We start from the raw sequence: 18,761 nt of genomic DNA on the forward strand, positions 1-18,761 counted from the left end.
AAGGCCCCAGAGCGTTGGAGCCGAAAGATCGAGATGACCGACTCCAATTCTTTAACTCCGTCGGCAAATTTTCTCCTCTCCATCGGGAAGCCGCCTTGTGATCATGGCAGCGTCGGCTCCACTTTGCCGAATATCATGTATGTCAAAACGTTGGAGCCGATAGTTCGGGTTCATCAAGTCCATTTCTCAGTACCTAGTTGGGTCGATGCACATATATTTGTAGTCTTACAATCTCAGTTCAGAACTTTTCACTACTTCCTAGTCTTACTGTCTTAGTCTATCGTCACTTCAGACTTGGTTCATTCTTTTGACAACATGACGGGCTGCATTAAACAGATTGCCGCTGGCCGGCGTAAGCCAAACATGACACGCAAAGAGTACTTCGATCACCGTTTCCGCATTCATGGAAGCTTGTCAGATGGTACCGAGAACAAGGACGATAAACCGCAGTACGTCAATCTCAACTTTGTACCTTGGCCGTGGAGTTCGTTTTGAAACGTCACGCTCACTTCGTTTTGACGAGCGTCGCTAAATCTCCATCCAGCAAGTACATTCAGACTCAAGTTTTCGACTCGGCCTTTGGTTCGCGCCCTGATGGACCACTCAATGCCAATCAACATTGGGTTGGAAGAGACGACACTACAGAGCTCTTCTTCCGGGACTGGGACCACGTTACAACCTGCTTTTCCTCGGAATTTGTCAAGACTACCATCGGGCCGGACGGTCCTTTCTTTGCAGACTTTGAGACCAGCGTTGTTTTGATGGCATACGAAAAACCTATACCAGTGCAAACCGCAGCAGCTGAGGAGCGAGCCAAGACCGGGAACGCCGACTTGGATGCCGGCAATGCAACTGTCGCCATGTACTTCATCTCCACGCCGGATGATGTTCGAGACGGAAGCAAGCTAGAGCAAGCTGTGACTCCTCTTCTACTGAAGTCATTGGAGGCTTACTGCCAGGCTGATATATGGGGAGTCGTTTGCAATGTCGGAGCCGTTTCCGACAAGTTTGATCTGAACGCGTATTTTGGTGGTGCTGATATGCCTCAGTATGCGTTGGTTTATAAGCTGTTCCTCACAGGGGCGGAATCTGTGACCGCGCTTAGGAGAGCCCAAAGGGAATTCGAAGGAGCTGCTAGCCAGCACGGGCTTATTGACCTACACAAGAGCTTTATCCTATTCTCGCAAGAAGCTCTAATTATGGATATGGGGAAGGGAATAAGAGTGCGAAACCATCTCCTTTCAAGACAAGGCAAGCTAACATTTGGTAGTTTTCTCTGGACCGTCAGGTGTCCTTCAAGGACCTTCCCGGTCCATCTCACCTTGACTCAGAGAGCAATGTTTCGTAGTTGCTATCATTTTCTACGAGCTAAAAACACAGTAGTAATTGCTCGTATCAACAATCTAAAATGCCATCAGAAATCTTGTATGTTAGTAAGAAAGCGTGTGATCGCCAGTTTTTGTTTATGAAAAGGGGCTTGGGCATTCTGTCGTTATGGAGGTTGGTGAGAACCTCAGCCGCTGGCAGAGTGCGTCACAGGAACCAAGACCTAAGCCTTAGGTAAAGAGCATCGCCACTGATTCACCGTCACGAGCCTCATGCATATCAAGCCACACGGTTTTTGCTGCCTTGGCAAATTCTCAGGCAGAAAGATAAACAGGCAGAAAGATAAACAAACAGAAGCCTTCAACTCCAAGCCGCAACTTCACAGCGCATCGATGCGGCACCATGGCCCACACGGAATTCCAACTCTTCCGATCACTCCCTCCTGAGATCCGCCGAGACATATACCTGCTGGCTACACCACCTCGGGTTGTTCATGTTGAAGAGCATACCGAGGAATCCTAGAAGGACTTCCGCGACAGGCTTCGCACAACCCTGAACCCCATCAAACTCGACAGCTCCCTCAAAGACTTTGCCTTCAACTGGCGCGACCACATCCCGACTCGAAGCAAGCAACTCACCCTTGACACTTTCGGCTTCACTGGCGCCAAACCACTGGTTCAGCCATGGGTGCCTACCTCCTCCACACCTGAGATTCCCCTCGACTGGTTATGTGAGAATCCTGATTTCGCCTGGGAATTCGCGAGAAGATGCCACCTTTACAGCCACACCCCCATCCCCGCACTGTTGCACACTTGCGCCGAGTCCCGCATTGTGCTCATCAACATGGGTTACAAACTCGCCTTTCGGACGCGGTCGAGTGGGCCAAGAATATGGTTCAACTTCGACCGAGACATATTGTACTTGCAGGCCGAACCCCCAGAAGATGATGACGCATCCCGGTCACTCAAAGGAAGCAGCTTGTGGGACATTGGCCAGTTCGATCCCGGAGAGATGCGACAGGTCCGGAAGCTGGCGTTGTGGAGAGCTGCCAATTATCTAACCCTGTTCAACTCCGATCCTCACTCCTTTGGTGGTCACGCTCAAGAGCTCTCGTCGGTTCTTAGGCTATTCAGCGGTCTTGACGAGTTGCTGTTTGTGGATTGGTCAAAGGGTGATTTGACAAGGACCGTCGATAAGGAGAAACTGGAGGGAGCCCATCGGCGACGACACCCATACGACACTCATGGGCTTTGGCTCTGCGTAGATGTTGCAGAAATCGATGGCTTGTTTCGCCTCTTCTCCGCTGAGCCACCTTGCTTCGGCAACCTCAGATCAACAGGCCTGAACAGTTTCCTTCTGAGCGAACACAACGTGATGAGGCACCAAAAGACCTATTTCGAAGAAGCAGAGGATGAAATTCGAAGCGCATTAATCGACGAGATGACCCGTTTGATCTCTACAGAAACGACCGACGTCATTATACCATGGAAGATTCCGCGTCCCAGAACCGTCCATGTCTTGCCGCTTCTGGAGCACGTTATACTTTGGAAAGAGCGGATGGAAGTCGAAGAGGATGTTTTCAATCTTCAGATGAAATGGAACTCAATGGTCAGGTCGAGAACAGAGAAGCAGATGTCATCCTCAGAATGGCAGGAGGCAGAGCGGGCGTTTGGAGAGGCACACTGGCCCGAGGATGAGGACTGGGACAATGAACGAGCTATCTACGGTGACATTTTGACGGCTCGAATACAAAAGCAGTGGTGGATTCAGTACAGGACAACTCCCGACCCTGGCGACCCTCTCTCATTGGTGCGACAAGTAGGCAGCCTTATTCCTCGTCTTTCTAGTTAGTCCTCGGCTACGAGGGAACAGGATTGTGCCGACAATGGCCTCAATAGAAAGATGTATGACCAAACATGGCAGTGATTCTTAAGTTGTGCAGCTGTTGAGTGACGGTCAGCTTACGACGGCATATGGAATCAAAGCCTTGGGCGCAACACGATGCCTCAGCCTGATAGGATCTGGAGGATCAAGTCACAGCCGACAGGCGCCTCTCATCATCATTCCAATCCCCAATGGTGCCAACATGCAGCCAAAAACATGCATGATCTTCTGTCCAATGCTCTTTTTTGGCAATCACATCAAGTGACAGCACGAGCCTCCACCATCTGCATCAACGACGCTGTCACAGACCTGTAGGCCATCCTCACTCGCGGGATGTGTGCAGTGGGATGCCCAGCTTCTGAGGGGCTTTTGGCGGCCATATGCCTCGTGTCACACATCCTCTGCCGAGGATCCATTCAGAGCCTCTTGTCCCATGTATGCGGCTGCATATGCTTGGTGTGGAGGAGGGCTTAGTTCTTCAGCTTCATGCATGTTTGGGTCTAGACATTTGCACATTTGGTCAACCGAAGAGGATAAGAATCGGCCATGCTCGGACGAAAATGTTCTCTTCCAAGGATTACCTTCGTCTCAAGTTGTGTTCCACAGAGACAAACATTATGCAGAGACCCGACGGTTACCCAAGCCCGCCCCCCGGGTATCCTGCCTCACCCCCCGCACCGAGGCCACAGGACGTTGAGTCTTGGGACGAGATCCATCTACCTGCTCAGAGAAGCGGGGGAGAATCTGTCCCTCTCAAGTCTGTTACTGTTCCTACCGTTGTCCCAGTAGATATCAACGGGCATGGCACCTACAACCCGACTCAACAGCCTCTGCCGAAGTTTCAAAAGAGGGCAGTATGGCTGCGCTTCCCCAGTTCACCATGGGTCGCCACCTACAGCATGTACTTCTTTCTCGTTGTCGGCGTCTGTTTTGCGATCGGTCATCACTTCTTCTACTCATCGCTGGATGGCGAGATCGTCGACGACCAGCTCCGTATGCTGCGCTGGGGCACGGCGCTTGCCTTTGCCTGCAAGGCCAGCCTGACAGCTGCAGTTCTATCTGCCTTTGATCAACAAGTTTGGGCAACAGTCAGAACCAGGTTTCTGACTGTCGTTGCCCTCGACTCGGTGTTTGCGGCCACGGAGAACCCACTGGATATGCTCAACCTTGAGCTTTTGACAAAAGCCAAGATGGCCGTTGCCATGGCGCTGTTCGGATGGTAAGTCGGCTACCTATCTATATCGTGGCTCGTCTGACTGTTGTGTGTGTAGGTGTGCCCCGGCTATCGTCATCATCACCGCAAATACCCTCCTCGTTGCACCACCCTCGTTCATGCATCAAGACAAAATGTGCCGCGGGGTCAGAAGTCTGAACTTTGACCTTGAAGAGGCGTACACTTGGCCGCTCGGTGCCAGCCAAGAGCAGAGCGGGCTAAAACCTTTGAACCTGGCAACATGGAACGACACCAATCGCGATCCAGCTAAAACAATCGGCTACTATAACGGGCCTGATGAACAGCTGGACTCATTGGGTCGGGCAGCTACGGTCTTACGGCGGCCAGTCACGTACACCAACTCGACGCTCGAGACTTGCGAAAGAGGGTGGAATTGCACCGTCAGGGTTGAGATGAAGGGCCCAGGCTACAACTGCACTGAGCTCGGCTCTGGAGTCGGATCAGAGGCCCGCAACCTTTCCCAACAGTCCGGAGAGATAAGTCCCCCTTTCAACTTTACCGAGGTGCTTCTCCCGGTTGGTAATGAAAGTTACCACGGTTTCGTCTTCGAAGGAGAGTATAGTGCGCCGCAGATGGAGGAAATTGATGAGGAAGGTCGCCCGACGACGCGCTGGCCCAAGAACTTTGCCGCCATCCGCACAGAGCCCGTCGTTTGGATCGGATATGTCAAAACCGCCAAAGGTATCGAAAGGCCTCTTGATCCTAGAAAGGCCGACAAGGATGAAGATGCTCTAATTCCCACCCTCATGGCTTGCGAGTACTACGAGACGCAATACACGCTGGAGTACCAGTATGTCGACGGCTCGCAGTCTATCAAGGTTGTGAAACGCACTCCTTTGTCGCCTGTGGTCAACACAACCTTTCGCAGGGGCGTTAGAGACGATGAAACCTACGACCCGACCACGGCGACGCCTCAAGAGAACTATGTCCTCTTCGGGAATACGACCCAGTACAAGAAGGCGGCTGCATACCACGCTCTCGGATATGTTTTCCGCAGTGTCCTTATGGGCACTGTGGAGATGCCCACTGTCACCGCAAAGTCGCTTGCTCTATTCACAAAGGTTACGAGCAACGGTGACTATTTCCCAGCCGAGAATCTCCAAGAAGTGGTGCCTAGCCTTTTCGAGGACATGCTCTTTTCTCTGCTCTCGAATCAGCAGTGGGCTGCGGTTGTCTGGGCCGCTGACATGAAAAAGCAAGTCTTGTTCAATGAGGACAGCGGCGAATATCCATGTAGGCGATCACAGCCAGTAAGTAGATATCAGTACAAGGCCATTACCCTCTGGGCAGTCTACGGCGTCTCTGTGCTGCTTGCATCCTTGGGCGTCGCAGCCGGGACCATTGCCCTGCGGCACAACGGCGGCTTGAGGCGAGACTCGCGCTTCTCTAGTATCTTGGCCGCCACCCGTGGACATGGACTGAACAGGGTGGAATGGGGAGGTCCTCTGTTTGATAGGGGCCAGGTCAATCATTCTGTGAGGGGCTTCAAGATGGGTTACGGCACGGCGAAACGGGACGAGGCCGAGAGGCTCATCGGCCACCAGGTTCCCTTCACTTTTGGCTTTGAGGGTGAGATTGAGCAGAAGGGGAACCGGCACGAGAATTGATGTGTTAAGAGAGGTCGTGATTAGACTGAGGGGAAATTGCAAAAGTCTGGCTAGTATAGTATCTGTTGGCCATTCCGCTTGGAAGGGATTTGTTGTTCATCAGTGCAGGACCAGCACTCTGTGCTGTTGGCGTCGGAACATGAAGAGTCCAGGACAGCCTTTTTGGGGAAATTGCACAATATTTGCTGTTGAGTCTTGTTGTCTGGCGTCATGATGAGGACGGGTGATTCCTCGGGAGCCTTGCCGTTCTCTACCCATTCTCGTAGTTGCGCGAATAGTTGCTCGGGCTGTCCACCAGGGCCTCCTAAGCAGTGACTGAGTCCTGGTGCGCGATAGTAGCGGTAAAAGTCTTGAGTGTCGCCCAGGAAGGATGATACGGCTTTGTAGTAGGCGAGGGAGCTCTCGGCCGGGATAATCGGGTCAATCTATCCAGCTCAGTGACTGTTACTCTCACAATCTCGTTCCGTTGAGACTTACCAGGCCATGAAAGGTAATCATCTTTCCTCCAACGTCCCTAAATCCAGATAGATCACGCTCATCCGTAGCCAAAAATGGCGCATATGTTCTCTTTGCCATTCGGTACATGTTGTCAAAGTCTTTGTGGGTGAGGTTGGAGAAATCAAGCGGAGTATTGGCGACATCAAAGGCATCGTGCCAAAGTTCGATCATCGCGTGCCCAGTAGCTACACAGACGGTGCTTGTGCAGTTTGTTGGTGCGATGTAGCTGAGATCTGAGCCGATTTCGAAGCCGTACCAGAGGGGTTTGCCGTTGGAGAAGACGGGTCCTTTGTATGCTGCGTTTGCCACAGCAGCAGCCGCTTTTGTAACCTTGATTGTATCGGTAAAGCCGTTTTCAACGCATTTGAATGAAGTTCCGACATGATCAAAGGGATTAAAAGCAGCACGACACCCTTCAGGATCCGAGATGAGTCCATCCTTGACACCATCCAAAGGATCACAGATCGACGTGGCAATTGCCGTGAGCTCATTGAGCTCACAGCCTCGAGGATATTGCTTTGTGATTTCCATGTAAAACGTAGGCCATATGTTGCTGAAAAACATCTCGGCCCAGTATACGCCCGGCGCTGCAGAGATGATCCCGTCGTAGGCTGTTGGGAACTGCTGGGCGAGCATTGCGCCTTGACGACCTCCTTGGGAGCATCCGTTCCAGTAGGAGTATGAAGGTAGTTTGCCATAATAGCTATTAATGACATCCTTTGCGATGATTGCCTTTGACTATTAGATAAACTCGAGTGTTTGCTAGCAACTCACTTACCTCGTCACCCAACGATACAAGCCCAAGATTCTGCAACGCATACAGATTAACATTCCCCGGACTAACAAAGCTCCAAGGCAACGGATCATAGGCATCACCCAGCCCAGCATCCGTAGTCACAGTAGCATAGCCATCAGCAACAGCCCCGGCCATACCCATCCAACTCAGCGGAAACCGGCCAGCATTCCACCCGCCTCCCCCGACAGCCTGAAGCCTGCCGTTCCACTCTTCAGCAAGCGGGAGCCAGACCTCGACGTTTAGAGTGTCGTTTTGGCCGGGGTGGGTGTATGTCAAGGTTACGTTGCAAAAGGTGGCATTGTGCACGTCGACTGATGGTTGGGAGAAGCGCCATCCTTTTGGGACTGGGGCTGAGTGGTTTGTTACGATGGCTGCTTCGATGGCGAGGAATTCTGCTCCGAGGAGGTTAGGAGCTGGGAAAGACGATGGGACACATGGAACAGACATGGTTGAGTATGAAATGCGGTTGACTTGTGATGCTGATCCTTCGTGCGGGGTGTCTTCCCTCTTTATACAAGTCCGCAAAGATCAATCTTACATCCCGGCAAGGATCATAAAGACCAATAATATCAGAGCTTCCAGTTAAAGTAGCACTGCGGCACGAACGATGCTTATAGGATTTACGAAAAATACGAGATAAAAATGGGCATTCTCAGACAACGAGGTATCGAAATTGGGGATACCGATGCGGTCTTGTCAGCTTCGTATTTGACACGGATTGGCGATAGGCCGGTTCGCCAGTGTTGGCGGGATGAATCGTATTCAAGCAGTGACTCTTCGACATCGAATACTAGGTAAGATTACATGGATCAGTGGAACTGCAAGTTGTTGTGATAACTGGGCATTCATCAGCAGGTTTCCTCTTCTTCTTTCCACTCGCTCCGCACATGGTCTGTCAATCCGCTAAACGCTTGAGAGGAATACGGGGCTGCCTCTCCTTCTGCAAGCTCAGCCTGAATGATGAGTCCTGGGTAAATCTCTGATCCTACAGGACTAGTGATGATCACTTTGGTAAGAGCACGAGGGATGGTCCTTCCTTAGGCTCGGTAGCTGGCATTGGCAGTGACAACGGCAAGAGACAATGGGAATGCACCATCCCACGGTTTCTCCATCATCTTCATCCACACGCTCTATAGATGCTCTCACCGAGGTCTCAATCATCGTCAAACATTCACTCTCTTCCATTATTGTCGCAATGGTCATCCTGCTCGCCGTCCCCAGCAAGCTCGCTCAGCTCTTCCCATCCATCCCCACGTTGATCCCGAAGCGCACGCAAGAGTGGCAGAACAAACTCTGCAGCTGTTCTCCCGGCCATTCGTGTGTGCTCAGTTTACTCTTCCCAGATCTCCGTATGCTGAGCTTGAGAAGTCTGGCATCGATTTCGAGGCACTGATTAGTGTGTAGTTTCCAAGCGCACCGCCGCGCGTCTACGGAGTTCGGGCACTCAGAGTGTGGGAAATACCAAAGGCGACTGTCTCTTCTCCTATATCCCACAGTCTCTCCCCTGTTGCGGATAGATGTGGGTGTCTTCCTCGCGATTACCTCTGGTTGGAGCTAACTCATGCAGACGCAACATGACGAAGCGAACGGAGATACGCGACAAATTCGGTATCAAGGGATCGAGGACTTCTGATTGCTGCGCTTCTTATTGGTGTCCTTGCTGTTCTCTGGTTCAGCAAGACAACGAGGTCAAGACGCGTCTTGGCTACGAAACCTTGAGCGAGGGCTACCAGGTCAACCCTGTTATGGAAATTTCCCAGAAGGGCGTTTCTCCTGCGATCGAGGATTCTGCAGAGAGCAATGAGCCCTCCAATACGCCAATGGTGGGAGAGAATTGAGTGAGACTGAGGCGAATAAGGTCGCGTGCGATGCATCGGGGCTATGTGTATCGGACAGAGCCGGTATTTTTATACTGCAGGTTATTGATCACTGTGATACTATCATTCTATGCTCGAGTTGTCCTTTCATTACGGCTCGTGAATAAATCATAGCTCAACCACAGTCCTCAAACTCTCGGCATCGCCAGACGAGCCTCCAACCTCGACCTCGACTGTCTTGCTCACAAGCTCACAAGATCCCAGGTTCCATCTCTGAAGGGGCCTAGTTGATACATGGATTTCCACCTTCGTCTGTTCCCCGGCATCAAGATCCACTGTCTGGAATCCGAGAAGACTCCTCTTAGGCCAGTCGGACACCTCAACTACTCCGTACACTTGAGCGACGTATCTACCGGCCCGGCTTCCAGTGTTAGAGACATTGACCCTAGCAACTAGTTCCTCAGGATTGTCTTTGCTCTTTTCGAACTCCAAGTCCGACACAGTGAAGGACGTGTACGAGAGTCCAAAGCCAAGAGGATACGCCGCCTTGACGTCGAGTCGATCAAGCAGTCGCTGGCCAAACCATCGGTCGTACTCGATCTCGGCAGCGTCTTTATCGAAATGAGGCAGATGCTCCTCCGTCGTGGGGATCGAGAATGGAAGCCGACCGCTAAAGTTGACCTTTCCCAGCAGCAGGTCAGCTAGGGCATGGCCACCCTCACAGCCCGAGTACCAGCTGAGAACAATAGCTGGCGGGAGATTCTTCCACTCTTCGGTAATCACAGCCCCAGCAGCCACGATGGAGACGATCGTACGTGGGTTAGCTTCAACGGCGGCTTTAATAACCTCGACGTCCTGGGGTCGTAGTCTCAGACTCGTCCGGTCGCCTCCGGTCGCAACCGCATGGTTCTCCTTCTTCTTCTCTTTCGGAACCGTCCACTGTTCAAACACCCATTTTGACTCTTCCGAACCGTCACTTGGCGGAAGGACAGAGTTCACAGCTGGGTTTGTCTCGAATGCCGGCACGTTGAATTCTCCTTCATCTTCAAAGTTGTAGCCCACGACGACGACAGTCACATCAGCAGCGCCCGCCGCAGCCTTGACTTTCTCGGGATCTTCGGACTCCTCAAGAGTCACGATTGCCTGTGGAAGAGCCTTCTTCAAACCTTGGTAGGGTGAGACGACTTCTGGGCACCGCACCGCTGAGGATCCCTTGTCTCCGGTGTCGGTCGAGTTCGCAAGGCGTCCCACAACGGCTATGTTGGAGATGTTTGACTTGAGGGGGAGTGCTGGGGTGCCGTCAACCTCGTCATTCTTGAGCAACACCATGGACTTGACGGAGGCCTCTCGAGCCAGTTGGCGATGCTCCTCACTGAACACAACATCTGGCTGAGGCTTTGCATCTCCACGGACCACCTCGTCCTCAATGACACGTCGAAGGATATTAGTTCCAGCTCTTTCGATGTGAATGTCGCCAACCTCGCCATTGTTGTACGCAGTTTCAAGCTTCCACGCCCGCTGCTGACGAAACGGCGCCTCAATGTCGAGTCCGTTCCTCAGGGAGAGCGCCGGATCTCTCAGTCCAAACATAAAATCTGAAATGACGAAGCCCTTGAAGCCCCATTGATCTCGGAGGATATCGAGGAGAAGTTCCTTGTTCTGGCCTGCAAATTCGCCGCGGACAGAGTTGTACGACGACATGACGCTCGCGACACCCTCTTCCACGATGCGACGGAAGTGGGCGAGGTAGACCTCGTGCAGAACAGCCTCGTCTATCTTGACGTCGACATGAAAGCGTGCGTTTTCCATCGAGTTGAGGGCGTAGTGCTTCACACAAGCCATGACATTCTCTTGAATGCCCCTCGTGAGGGCAGCGCCCATCTCGCCAAGAATGACAGGGTCCTCGCCATAAGTCTCTTGAATTCGACCCCAAGCCGGATGTCGAGGAAGGTTAACGCAAACACCTCCAAAGAAGTTTGCATCCTGGGCTTTGCACTCGCGACCGATGGCTCTACCGACGCGTTCCTCGAGGGAAACATCCCAGCTCGCACCACGAGCCATGGGAACAGGAAAAGCTGTCGACTTTCCCATCACGCAGCCTCTGGGGCCATCTGCAAAGCGAACGCCAGGTATGCCGAGGCGTTTGACTTCACCGTGGATGTAAGGTGTGCGGTTGTAACCTGTGGTGCTCATGCCGTACAGGCCAGACCAGAAGTCTTGGTCGCCATCGAGAAGCCCAAGGCGTTCTTGCAGACTGAGTCGAGACAGCAAGGCCTTTGCAGCTGAGTCAAGATCTAGAGTACTATCTCGGACGGCTTTGGTAGCTGCATTGAAGTCGAAATCGTCACCGATCTTGGGAGGCGCTGCTGCGGTTGACATTGTGGCTCATGCAGCTGTTGTTTTCTCACAAAATTCAGTATGTTTTCTTGAACTAAACAAAACTTGATATAATCAAGCGTTTGCAGTGTTGATTTATATGAGAACTATCGAAAGGCCTCCCATTTATGTATTCAGTGTCAGTCAATGTGACAAGTAGGAAGCGGGGAGAGGGGCATCGTGCTACAACACGCCACAGGTCAGTGACACAATTAAGGGCGATATTCCCCGATGGTCTTTGATCGACATCGCCAGCCGGCTAAATGCTGCAGCTGCAGCTGTATCTATGGGCGAGTCGTATCGCGCCAGTTGGTTGGGCACATGCTCAGTCCCCGCATCGTGTGTTGCTTGATAGGATCTGGGAGAGTGTAGGATCATGCGGTACGTGTAACTTGGTATCAATCATGTAAACAATGATACAATGGCGGATACATGTTCATCAAGGTTTTGGCTACCGCGCAGCTCGTATGGAGAAGCGTGCAGATCTCTCTCTCTCTCGTCAAGTAGTCTCCTCTTCTTCCATTGTGCTTAGATAACAGCAGCGTTGATCGATCTCTCGTAACATTGGCCATCACCTATCTATCCCAGAGGAAAGACCATCACAAGTGGCCTCTAAATACAGACAGAGTTTCATACTGCCAATCATAATAAGCCAAGCCCAAAGAAAGGCGAGTCGCGTATCCAGATGACAGACTCCCAAGCCAGTGACGCTCCCACAAGGGCCCTCAACAGCCCCATCTCACCGTCTTAGACATATCAAGTCCCAAGCACTCCTTGTGCTAGCGACATGCTTTCAGATCTTCTTTGCCTTTCCCTGCCATTCTCGTAGAATCTCAACCGATCGCTTCCCCTCTCGTTCCTGCACATGCCAGGCATGGGCCCAAACAGCGACCTCAACCCGCTTCGCCATGGGAAGTTTACGGCTCCGCGCGATACGGTTCTGACCCTTCTCCATCTGTAGTTTCGCAAGCTGAGTCCGCTCTCCCCGCGGCATGCCGGGATAGTCGGCTCGTAAGGTGGTGAGAAACTCCTTCCGGAGCTTGTTATCCGATTTCTGCACGGCGCGGAGTCGTCGAGACTTGGTGCGTCGGTCTGCCTGCTTGGCTGCTTTCAAGATGCTGGTCGGAAAGGCCATGATCTGGCGTCCCTTTTCTTGCCACTGGTAGTAGTCCTTCTTTTGTTCTGTGGCTTGCTTGCGACAGTTGTTCGTCAGGTAGGCGTTGCCTTGCTCCAGGCGGCTGTATCCGGCCGGGAGCTTGTCTGCTGCGGAGATGCAGACGACCTTTCCGAGAAGTCTTCCTCCTCCCATGGTTGCTTTTGTGAGGGTTAGTTATGGGAGATGAGACGTCGTGAGAGGATATGGTGATGAGACAGCTCTGTTCGCGCTGTGTTGGGCTGTGTGGCGTAGGAGTTACGATCTGTACATCACGTACTTATAATCCACCAGCTTCATCCACTTGACGGTTTAGCATCAACATCGGTTTCCCTTGTGGTGAGAAATTACAGTGATTGGTGGACTACCTTGAACTTGGATGATCGCACGCCAGTGTGTGACAGCCTCAAGTGTAGGTGAGTGAAGAACCATGAACGTCCAAGATCACATCCATATTAACCTAGACTGTGAAATCTTGTTCATAGATATGGATATCGAAAGGAAATCTTTTTGCGCTTATGTATACTATCCAGATGTATGATGTAGCTTGCGTTGTGCGTCGCTGGTCAAACCGCATCTTCTACCTAGGGTAAGTTACTTCCAGGCAGAGACATCAAGACAACAAGTCTAAGTGACACAGACAAGCGTGTTTGTTTACTGAACAACTCTCTCAAAGACGCCTGTTTTCCCTCGAGATGTTTTACCCGATCCTAGCCTCAAGAGCTCAGCCTGCTGAGTGAAGCTCACAATGCTAACCAAAACGCCTTCCCGATAATACAAGATCTGGATACCCCTCAACTGCCTTAGTCTGTGGCAATGTCGATGATGTTCGACTCAAAACTGCCCGTGAGAGCATCTTCTCCCGCTCCGCCAGCCTCCAGGGCCGTCTGGTTCACAGCGCTCTTCTCAGTGGGCCAGACAGCCTGCCACTTGCCCCTGAGCTGAACAGTCGCCTTGCCAAACACCAGGTCCATAGGAATAACAGGTTCCATGAGAGTGAGCTCATGCTCCTTCTTCGCCCCAGCAGCAATCTCCACAACAGCGTCGTCGGCAGGCGGCCACTGCCTCTGAACCTCTAGCTGCGTAATCTCCAACGGCTCCGTCTCCGCCTCGGGCGTGATGTACAGCATACCGAGCTGAGGCGCCAAAGGATCTAGGGGTGATCCGTATGTGAGGAGCGTCACAGGACCCTCATTGTTGTTCTTGACGCTCACCACGAGTGTGGGGGGTGACTTTTCCGTCTGCTCAAGCGAGACTTCTAGACCGCGCAGGGCAGCAGGCATCCTGAATGGGATTGAGTCGGGGATTTTGACGTTTGGTACTGAAGAAGGTGATAGGAATGCGATGAGGCTGATGGTGATGATCAAGCCGAGGAGTAGACGGAGACTGTTTGAAGCGAGGAGACCCATGATATGTGGTGTTCTTCTTGAGGTTTCTAAAGGGGGACGTCTGACGTCATCAAGCTAAAGAACGGGGTTGAGGTCCGTATAGAAATTATGATTGTAAGTGCGACTTGTTCGTATAGACAATTCCAATCGATGGAGACAGTTTTTGGGTGGCCTCAGGAGCATTGAATGCATCTCAAAGGGGGTTGGTCTCACGTGTTTCGGGGCATGATTATTCCCGCTAAGCGGCAACTTTAATTACACAGGGGCAGGGGTCCAGGGGATGTTCAGCTTTCTTGAATAGGCAGCTTGGAATGTTTCATGAACTGGCCTCGATTTTTAGACAGTCTCAAGTTTATTTTTCGTTCTGTCAGATTGACTCATTGAAACTAAAAAAGGCCCGCAGTTGACCTTGCCTGGTTTGGATGAACAAGTGTTGCAGTTGCTATTAGAGTTGCTCTCCAGTGATCGCCGTGTGTGATGCATCGAGATCCATCCCAGGCAGTAGCCGCAACAGAGAGAGCATGTCAATATGCATGGCTCCGGTTACCGTTCCGATCTCGTTTGACAACCAAGACATCGGGAAACAGTTTGTCATCGGTCGCACAAGCAGAAATTCGCCGACTGGATTGCAAACCAACACGCATAGACGTCTCCGATTCAGATGAATGTGCCCAGCTCGTCGGACTCGCCGTGCTCTCTCGCCAAGGCATCCCTCACCAACTCATCATCACATGGCGACAAAAGAGCAAAAGTCATGCCAAAGAGGTTCACACGCCGAGCAAATAGAGGCCGTCGCTGCTTCAGGTTGACGAGTTTCACAGCCTTCTTGGTTGCCTCTAGAGATAGAAGGGCAGCCCTTGGTTAATATACTCGCAGCGCACCCTCCAATCTCCCGTCGCATGCGCCCAGAATTAACCTTGATTCGCATCACAGCCTTAAATGTGCTGCCTCCGGTCTGTCGTAGACTTTCCCACCAATCGCTAATCGACCGATGATCCCCTGTTTGGCGTGTCAGGCCGAGGCTATGCGTCGTGAACTCTGCCGGCGATGATACATTGGTGGTTTCGCATCAGAGTCGAGACGAAAAAAACGGAGAGCATAACGCCTGCTCTTTAATGTGATGCAGTTTGCCACAATTATATTGTTTGCAGGAATCGAAACAGAAAGATTATCGGGAACCAAAAGAAACAAAGGTGCCTTGTAGATGTTCCAGTTGGCCAGATCAAGACATGGACCGATATTACCCAGGACAGCCTTAATCATGGCATCTGTGTCAAACATATGAAGTCGCTAGGAGGTCCTCGAAACATACCCTGATCTCGTCTCCACCAACGAGGCTCAATCACGGAGAAACAACAGGCCCTCCTGGTAAGGATCATGTCGAGCCGACTGGGGTTCGCATCTGGCGAGCAACGTTGTATAAATATTCTTTGACGCCGCAAATGCTTCAACCTCGACAAGCCTCTCGTTCTCTCTCAGCTGAACCCCATCCTTTCCTTCTTTTTCCTTTTTTCGTTCTTTCTCTTCACTCTTTTTCAGTCCTTCGTTCTACAGTCAATCGTTCAAAATGAAGTTGCTTGCTGGTCTCGCTCTTGCCTCGATGGCTGTCGCCGCTCCCCTGGTGGAGAAGCGTGCCCCGACCCCTTTGAATGTCAGCCTGGAGATGCAGGGCAACTCCAAGATCAAGGCCGTCATCACCAACAACGGCAAGAGTAACCTCAAGCTGTTGAAGTCGGGCACTTTCCTTGATTCGACTGCTGTCGAGAAGGCTCAGGTGTATTCAGGAGGTAAGATATTTGCTTTGTCAAATGTTGGAGACCATGCCAAGACATGATCTCCAAGAGTGCATGTTGCCATGAGCTTGACGAAACCCCGAGATCCATGTAACCAAAACAGTCCGTTTCACAGGATACAATCTCAACAGCAAGTTGATCTGGTTCATGCTTTGGGTGGCTGGTCTTTGGCCCTGGGCTTTCTCTCACATCCACCATCAACATCTTGCTCTGCCCAGCCACTAACAGCCAACAGAGAAGAACATCCCCTTCGACGGCGTCCGCGTCGCCCTCGACACCAGCCGCCTGGAAGAGACTGCCTTCCAACGCATCCCCTCCGGCGAGTCCATCGAGGTCGACTTTGACATCGCCGAGTTCCACGATCTTTCCGCTGGCGGCAAGTTCAACATCCTCGCCGAGGGCGCCCTCTCCTTCGCCCAGGATGATAGCACCGAGCTCGTCGGCTCCGTGCCCTTTTACTCGAACCGTATCGAGGCCGAAGTCGACGGTCCCCAGGCCTTTTCCGTTCGCACTGCCTTCCACCATAAGCGCACCCAGGTTCAGAGCGACTGCTCCGGCGACAAGCTCGCCATCACTCAGCAGGCTCTGTCTCGCTGCTCCAGTATGGCCTCCAAGGCCCAGCAGGCTGCTGCTAGCGGTTCTGGCGACAAGATGAAGGAGTACTTCAAGTCGGACAGCTATGAGACCCGACAGACCGTTGCCGACGTCTTCGGTCGAATCGCCTCTGAGTGCGGATCCACCAACTCCGGCGACTCCCGGTACTACTGCTCCGACGTGTACGGCGCTTGCCAGAGCGGTGTCCTCGCCTACACCGTCCCCGGAGCAAGCTACATGGCCTACTGCGACCTGTACTTCCAGCAGCTGCCCGCTACCACCACTTCCTGCCACGGCCAGGACCAGGCCCAAACCAACGTGCATGAGATGACCCATCTTAGCCAGATCAAGGGCACCTCCGACTACGGTGGCTATGGTTACAACTTCCTCCAGAGCCTGAGCGCCGACCAGAACATCAACCACGCCGACACATACGCCCTGTTTGCCAACGCCATCGAGCTTGGATGTTAGAGGACTCGCGCAGTGCTGTAGGGGCTTAGATCAGGCAGTTTTGGGGTTATGTAAGGAATAGGATGGCTGACGGCGTTATGAGTGGCGTGAATAAATGTTTGCTGGGTCCAGCTAGGACTGAGCTCAGTAGACTGTTAACAAAGAAAGTAAAAAGGCATGCTGCTCGTGCGATGTTGACAGCCTCACTGTGAACTGTGTACGTGCGCCGCAGAACTGCATTGCTCTGTGGTCAGAGCTTGCTCAACGAGCTCCAGGTCCTCAGGGGCAGAAAGATCGAAGTGAGGAAGCTCAATCAGGACCTCGAAACAAAGGGAACTAGTCTGTGCAGAACGGGGCATACTGAACCCATCAAGAGCGGCCACCTAGGACAGCCCTGCATGCTAGCTGGACCGTGATTCTGACAGGAACTAGCTCCAAATCCCTTGACAAGAATCGACAAATTCCAATTCCGTGAGCAGCCAAGGTGGAACACGTCGCTTGAGCTGCTTCTGCAGGGTCTAACTAAGACCAAGGAACAAAGGAAGCTTGCCATGCTCGTGCCCGATGGAGAAGCAGGCGGAGACCCAGCAGGGGTCCTGCGGAGAATTAGATCTCTCGAAAGAAACGAAAGATGATCAGGTACCAGCAAAAGTTTGCCCAACGTCGGACCCTACCGAGAGGTTGGTGATGATCACTCTGGGGTAAAACCCAGCGGTTGTCGCTGCGCGCGTCCTCAAGAGCCCAAAGCCAATTGTGAGGTCCTCTTGACCTGCCGCCATTATTGGGCCGAGGCCGGCGAGTCGTGTGGAGATCAGGTGTCGAACCAGGTGTAGCGTCTGGCTGCCCGACGTCATCGCACAGGACGTTTCACCACCCGAGTTCCTTGCTTCCACGACACTCGACCAGGGTTCAGCCATGCCGCCTCTCGTGCCTGTTGAAGGGTGAAACGAGTGCTCTGGTTGGATGTGCCACTCTGCGAGGAAGCAGTTGCGGGCTCCCCGACGGCACATCTCTGTATTTTGGGGACACGCAGTGTAAGTTCCAGAACGTAGCTGGCCAGGCCCGTACATGGGCCATCGTGGCAGCTCTACAGACAAAGGGAAATTCCATCGCCATGGAGACGGCCGCCAGCATGATCGGGATGCTGCACAAGGCAACACCAAGCATGTGCGCGCGCAGACAGACATTGGCCAATGCCCAACGACAGCGGCACTTGGAACCCGTGGCCCGAGGACAAAGAATCACCAAAAGATGCCCGAGAGGCGGAGCTTGGGTCGAAACTAGGCCGATCAGGAAGATGGCGGCATCAAAGAGAGTAGGACTGCGACGACGCTAGAGCTCGGCAGCGACGAGAACGAGGTCGCGCATTGCAGGTGAGCAAGGGACAGAATAACAAACAAGTGCGAAGAGACGAGGATGGCGCTTTGAGGCTCGATGAGGTGTCGAGTGGCTCCAGGGGAGAGCCCTGCATGATGGAAAGCCTGTTCCCCAGAGGGTTGCAGTTGGGTGTTAGGGTCAAGATGGGGGGAGATAGGAGGGAGATGGTGAGGCAGTTACAGGTGAGTGGTTTGGCTCTCATGTCATTGAAGAGCACAACAATAATGAGAATCTGCCTGATTTGGGGCTTTTACCAGCATGAATGTCTCATCAGCATGCAAGATGATTGACAATTCCAAGAATATTTGTGTAATTTCTATCTCTCCCCATCTCACGCCTACCATCCATCACGCTTGGCCACCATAACCTCACCACACCCCAATCCCTGCGTTCATGTGCCAAAAAATCCGGCTTTTGGCTGCGCTGACCCACTTGGCCTTGGTTTGGGCGCAAAGCACGACAGGGTCA

General features: G+C 52.5%; 7 protein-coding genes across 7 annotated transcripts; 3 read left to right on the top strand and 4 right to left on the bottom strand.

The window, feature by feature from the left end:
• Positions 1-315: 315 nt before the first annotated feature.
• On the top strand, positions 316-6,051 carry NCS57_00368400 (uncharacterized protein; the record flags this gene model as incomplete). Its single annotated transcript, XM_053053669.1, has 6 exons — positions 316-488; positions 545-1,223; positions 1,271-1,339; positions 1,849-3,172; positions 3,715-4,429; positions 4,482-6,051. 6 exons carry the CDS (start codon positions 316-318, stop codon positions 6,049-6,051), a joined length of 4,530 nt encoding a protein of 1,509 aa, XP_052915829.1.
• Positions 6,052-6,101: 50 nt separating this feature from the next.
• On the bottom strand, positions 6,102-7,792 carry NCS57_00368500 (Carboxylic ester hydrolase; the record flags this gene model as incomplete). The annotated part of the gene is made up of 3 exons (XM_053053670.1): positions 6,102-6,476; positions 6,529-7,281; positions 7,328-7,792. The coding sequence occupies 3 exons, from the start codon at positions 7,790-7,792 to the stop codon at positions 6,102-6,104; spliced, it is 1,593 nt and encodes a 530-aa protein (XP_052915830.1).
• Positions 7,793-8,540: 748 nt separating this feature from the next.
• Positions 8,541-9,183, top strand: NCS57_00368600 (uncharacterized protein; the record flags this gene model as incomplete). The annotated part of the gene is made up of 3 exons (XM_053053671.1): positions 8,541-8,694; positions 8,750-8,796; positions 9,022-9,183. 3 exons carry the CDS (start codon positions 8,541-8,543, stop codon positions 9,181-9,183), a joined length of 363 nt encoding a protein of 120 aa, XP_052915831.1.
• A 147-nt stretch (positions 9,184-9,330) lies between these two features.
• On the bottom strand, positions 9,331-11,541 carry NCS57_00368700 (Fn3-like domain-containing protein; the record flags this gene model as incomplete). The annotated part of the gene is made up of 1 exon (XM_053053672.1): positions 9,331-11,541. One exon carries the CDS (start codon positions 11,539-11,541, stop codon positions 9,331-9,333), a length of 2,211 nt encoding a protein of 736 aa, XP_052915832.1.
• Positions 11,542-12,331: 790 nt separating this feature from the next.
• NCS57_00368800 (DUF2293 domain-containing protein) lies at positions 12,332-12,847 on the bottom strand (the record flags this gene model as incomplete). The annotated part of the gene is made up of 1 exon (XM_053053673.1): positions 12,332-12,847. The coding sequence occupies one exon, from the start codon at positions 12,845-12,847 to the stop codon at positions 12,332-12,334; it is 516 nt and encodes a 171-aa protein (XP_052915833.1).
• Positions 12,848-13,494: 647 nt separating this feature from the next.
• Positions 13,495-14,100, bottom strand: NCS57_00368900 (uncharacterized protein; the record flags this gene model as incomplete). Its single annotated transcript, XM_053053674.1, has 1 exon — positions 13,495-14,100. One exon carries the CDS (start codon positions 14,098-14,100, stop codon positions 13,495-13,497), a length of 606 nt encoding a protein of 201 aa, XP_052915834.1.
• A 1,546-nt stretch (positions 14,101-15,646) lies between these two features.
• NCS57_00369000 (Neutral protease 2) lies at positions 15,647-16,937 on the top strand (the record flags this gene model as incomplete). The annotated part of the gene is made up of 2 exons (XM_053053675.1): positions 15,647-15,866; positions 16,108-16,937. The coding sequence occupies 2 exons, from the start codon at positions 15,647-15,649 to the stop codon at positions 16,935-16,937; spliced, it is 1,050 nt and encodes a 349-aa protein (XP_052915835.1).
• Positions 16,938-18,761: the final 1,824 nt, after the last annotated feature.

Source organism: Fusarium keratoplasticum, chromosome 3, assembly GCF_025433545.1.
Source record: "Fusarium keratoplasticum isolate Fu6.1 chromosome 3, whole genome shotgun sequence".
In the NCBI taxonomy this organism is placed as follows: domain Eukaryota; kingdom Fungi; phylum Ascomycota; class Sordariomycetes; order Hypocreales; family Nectriaceae; genus Fusarium; species Fusarium keratoplasticum.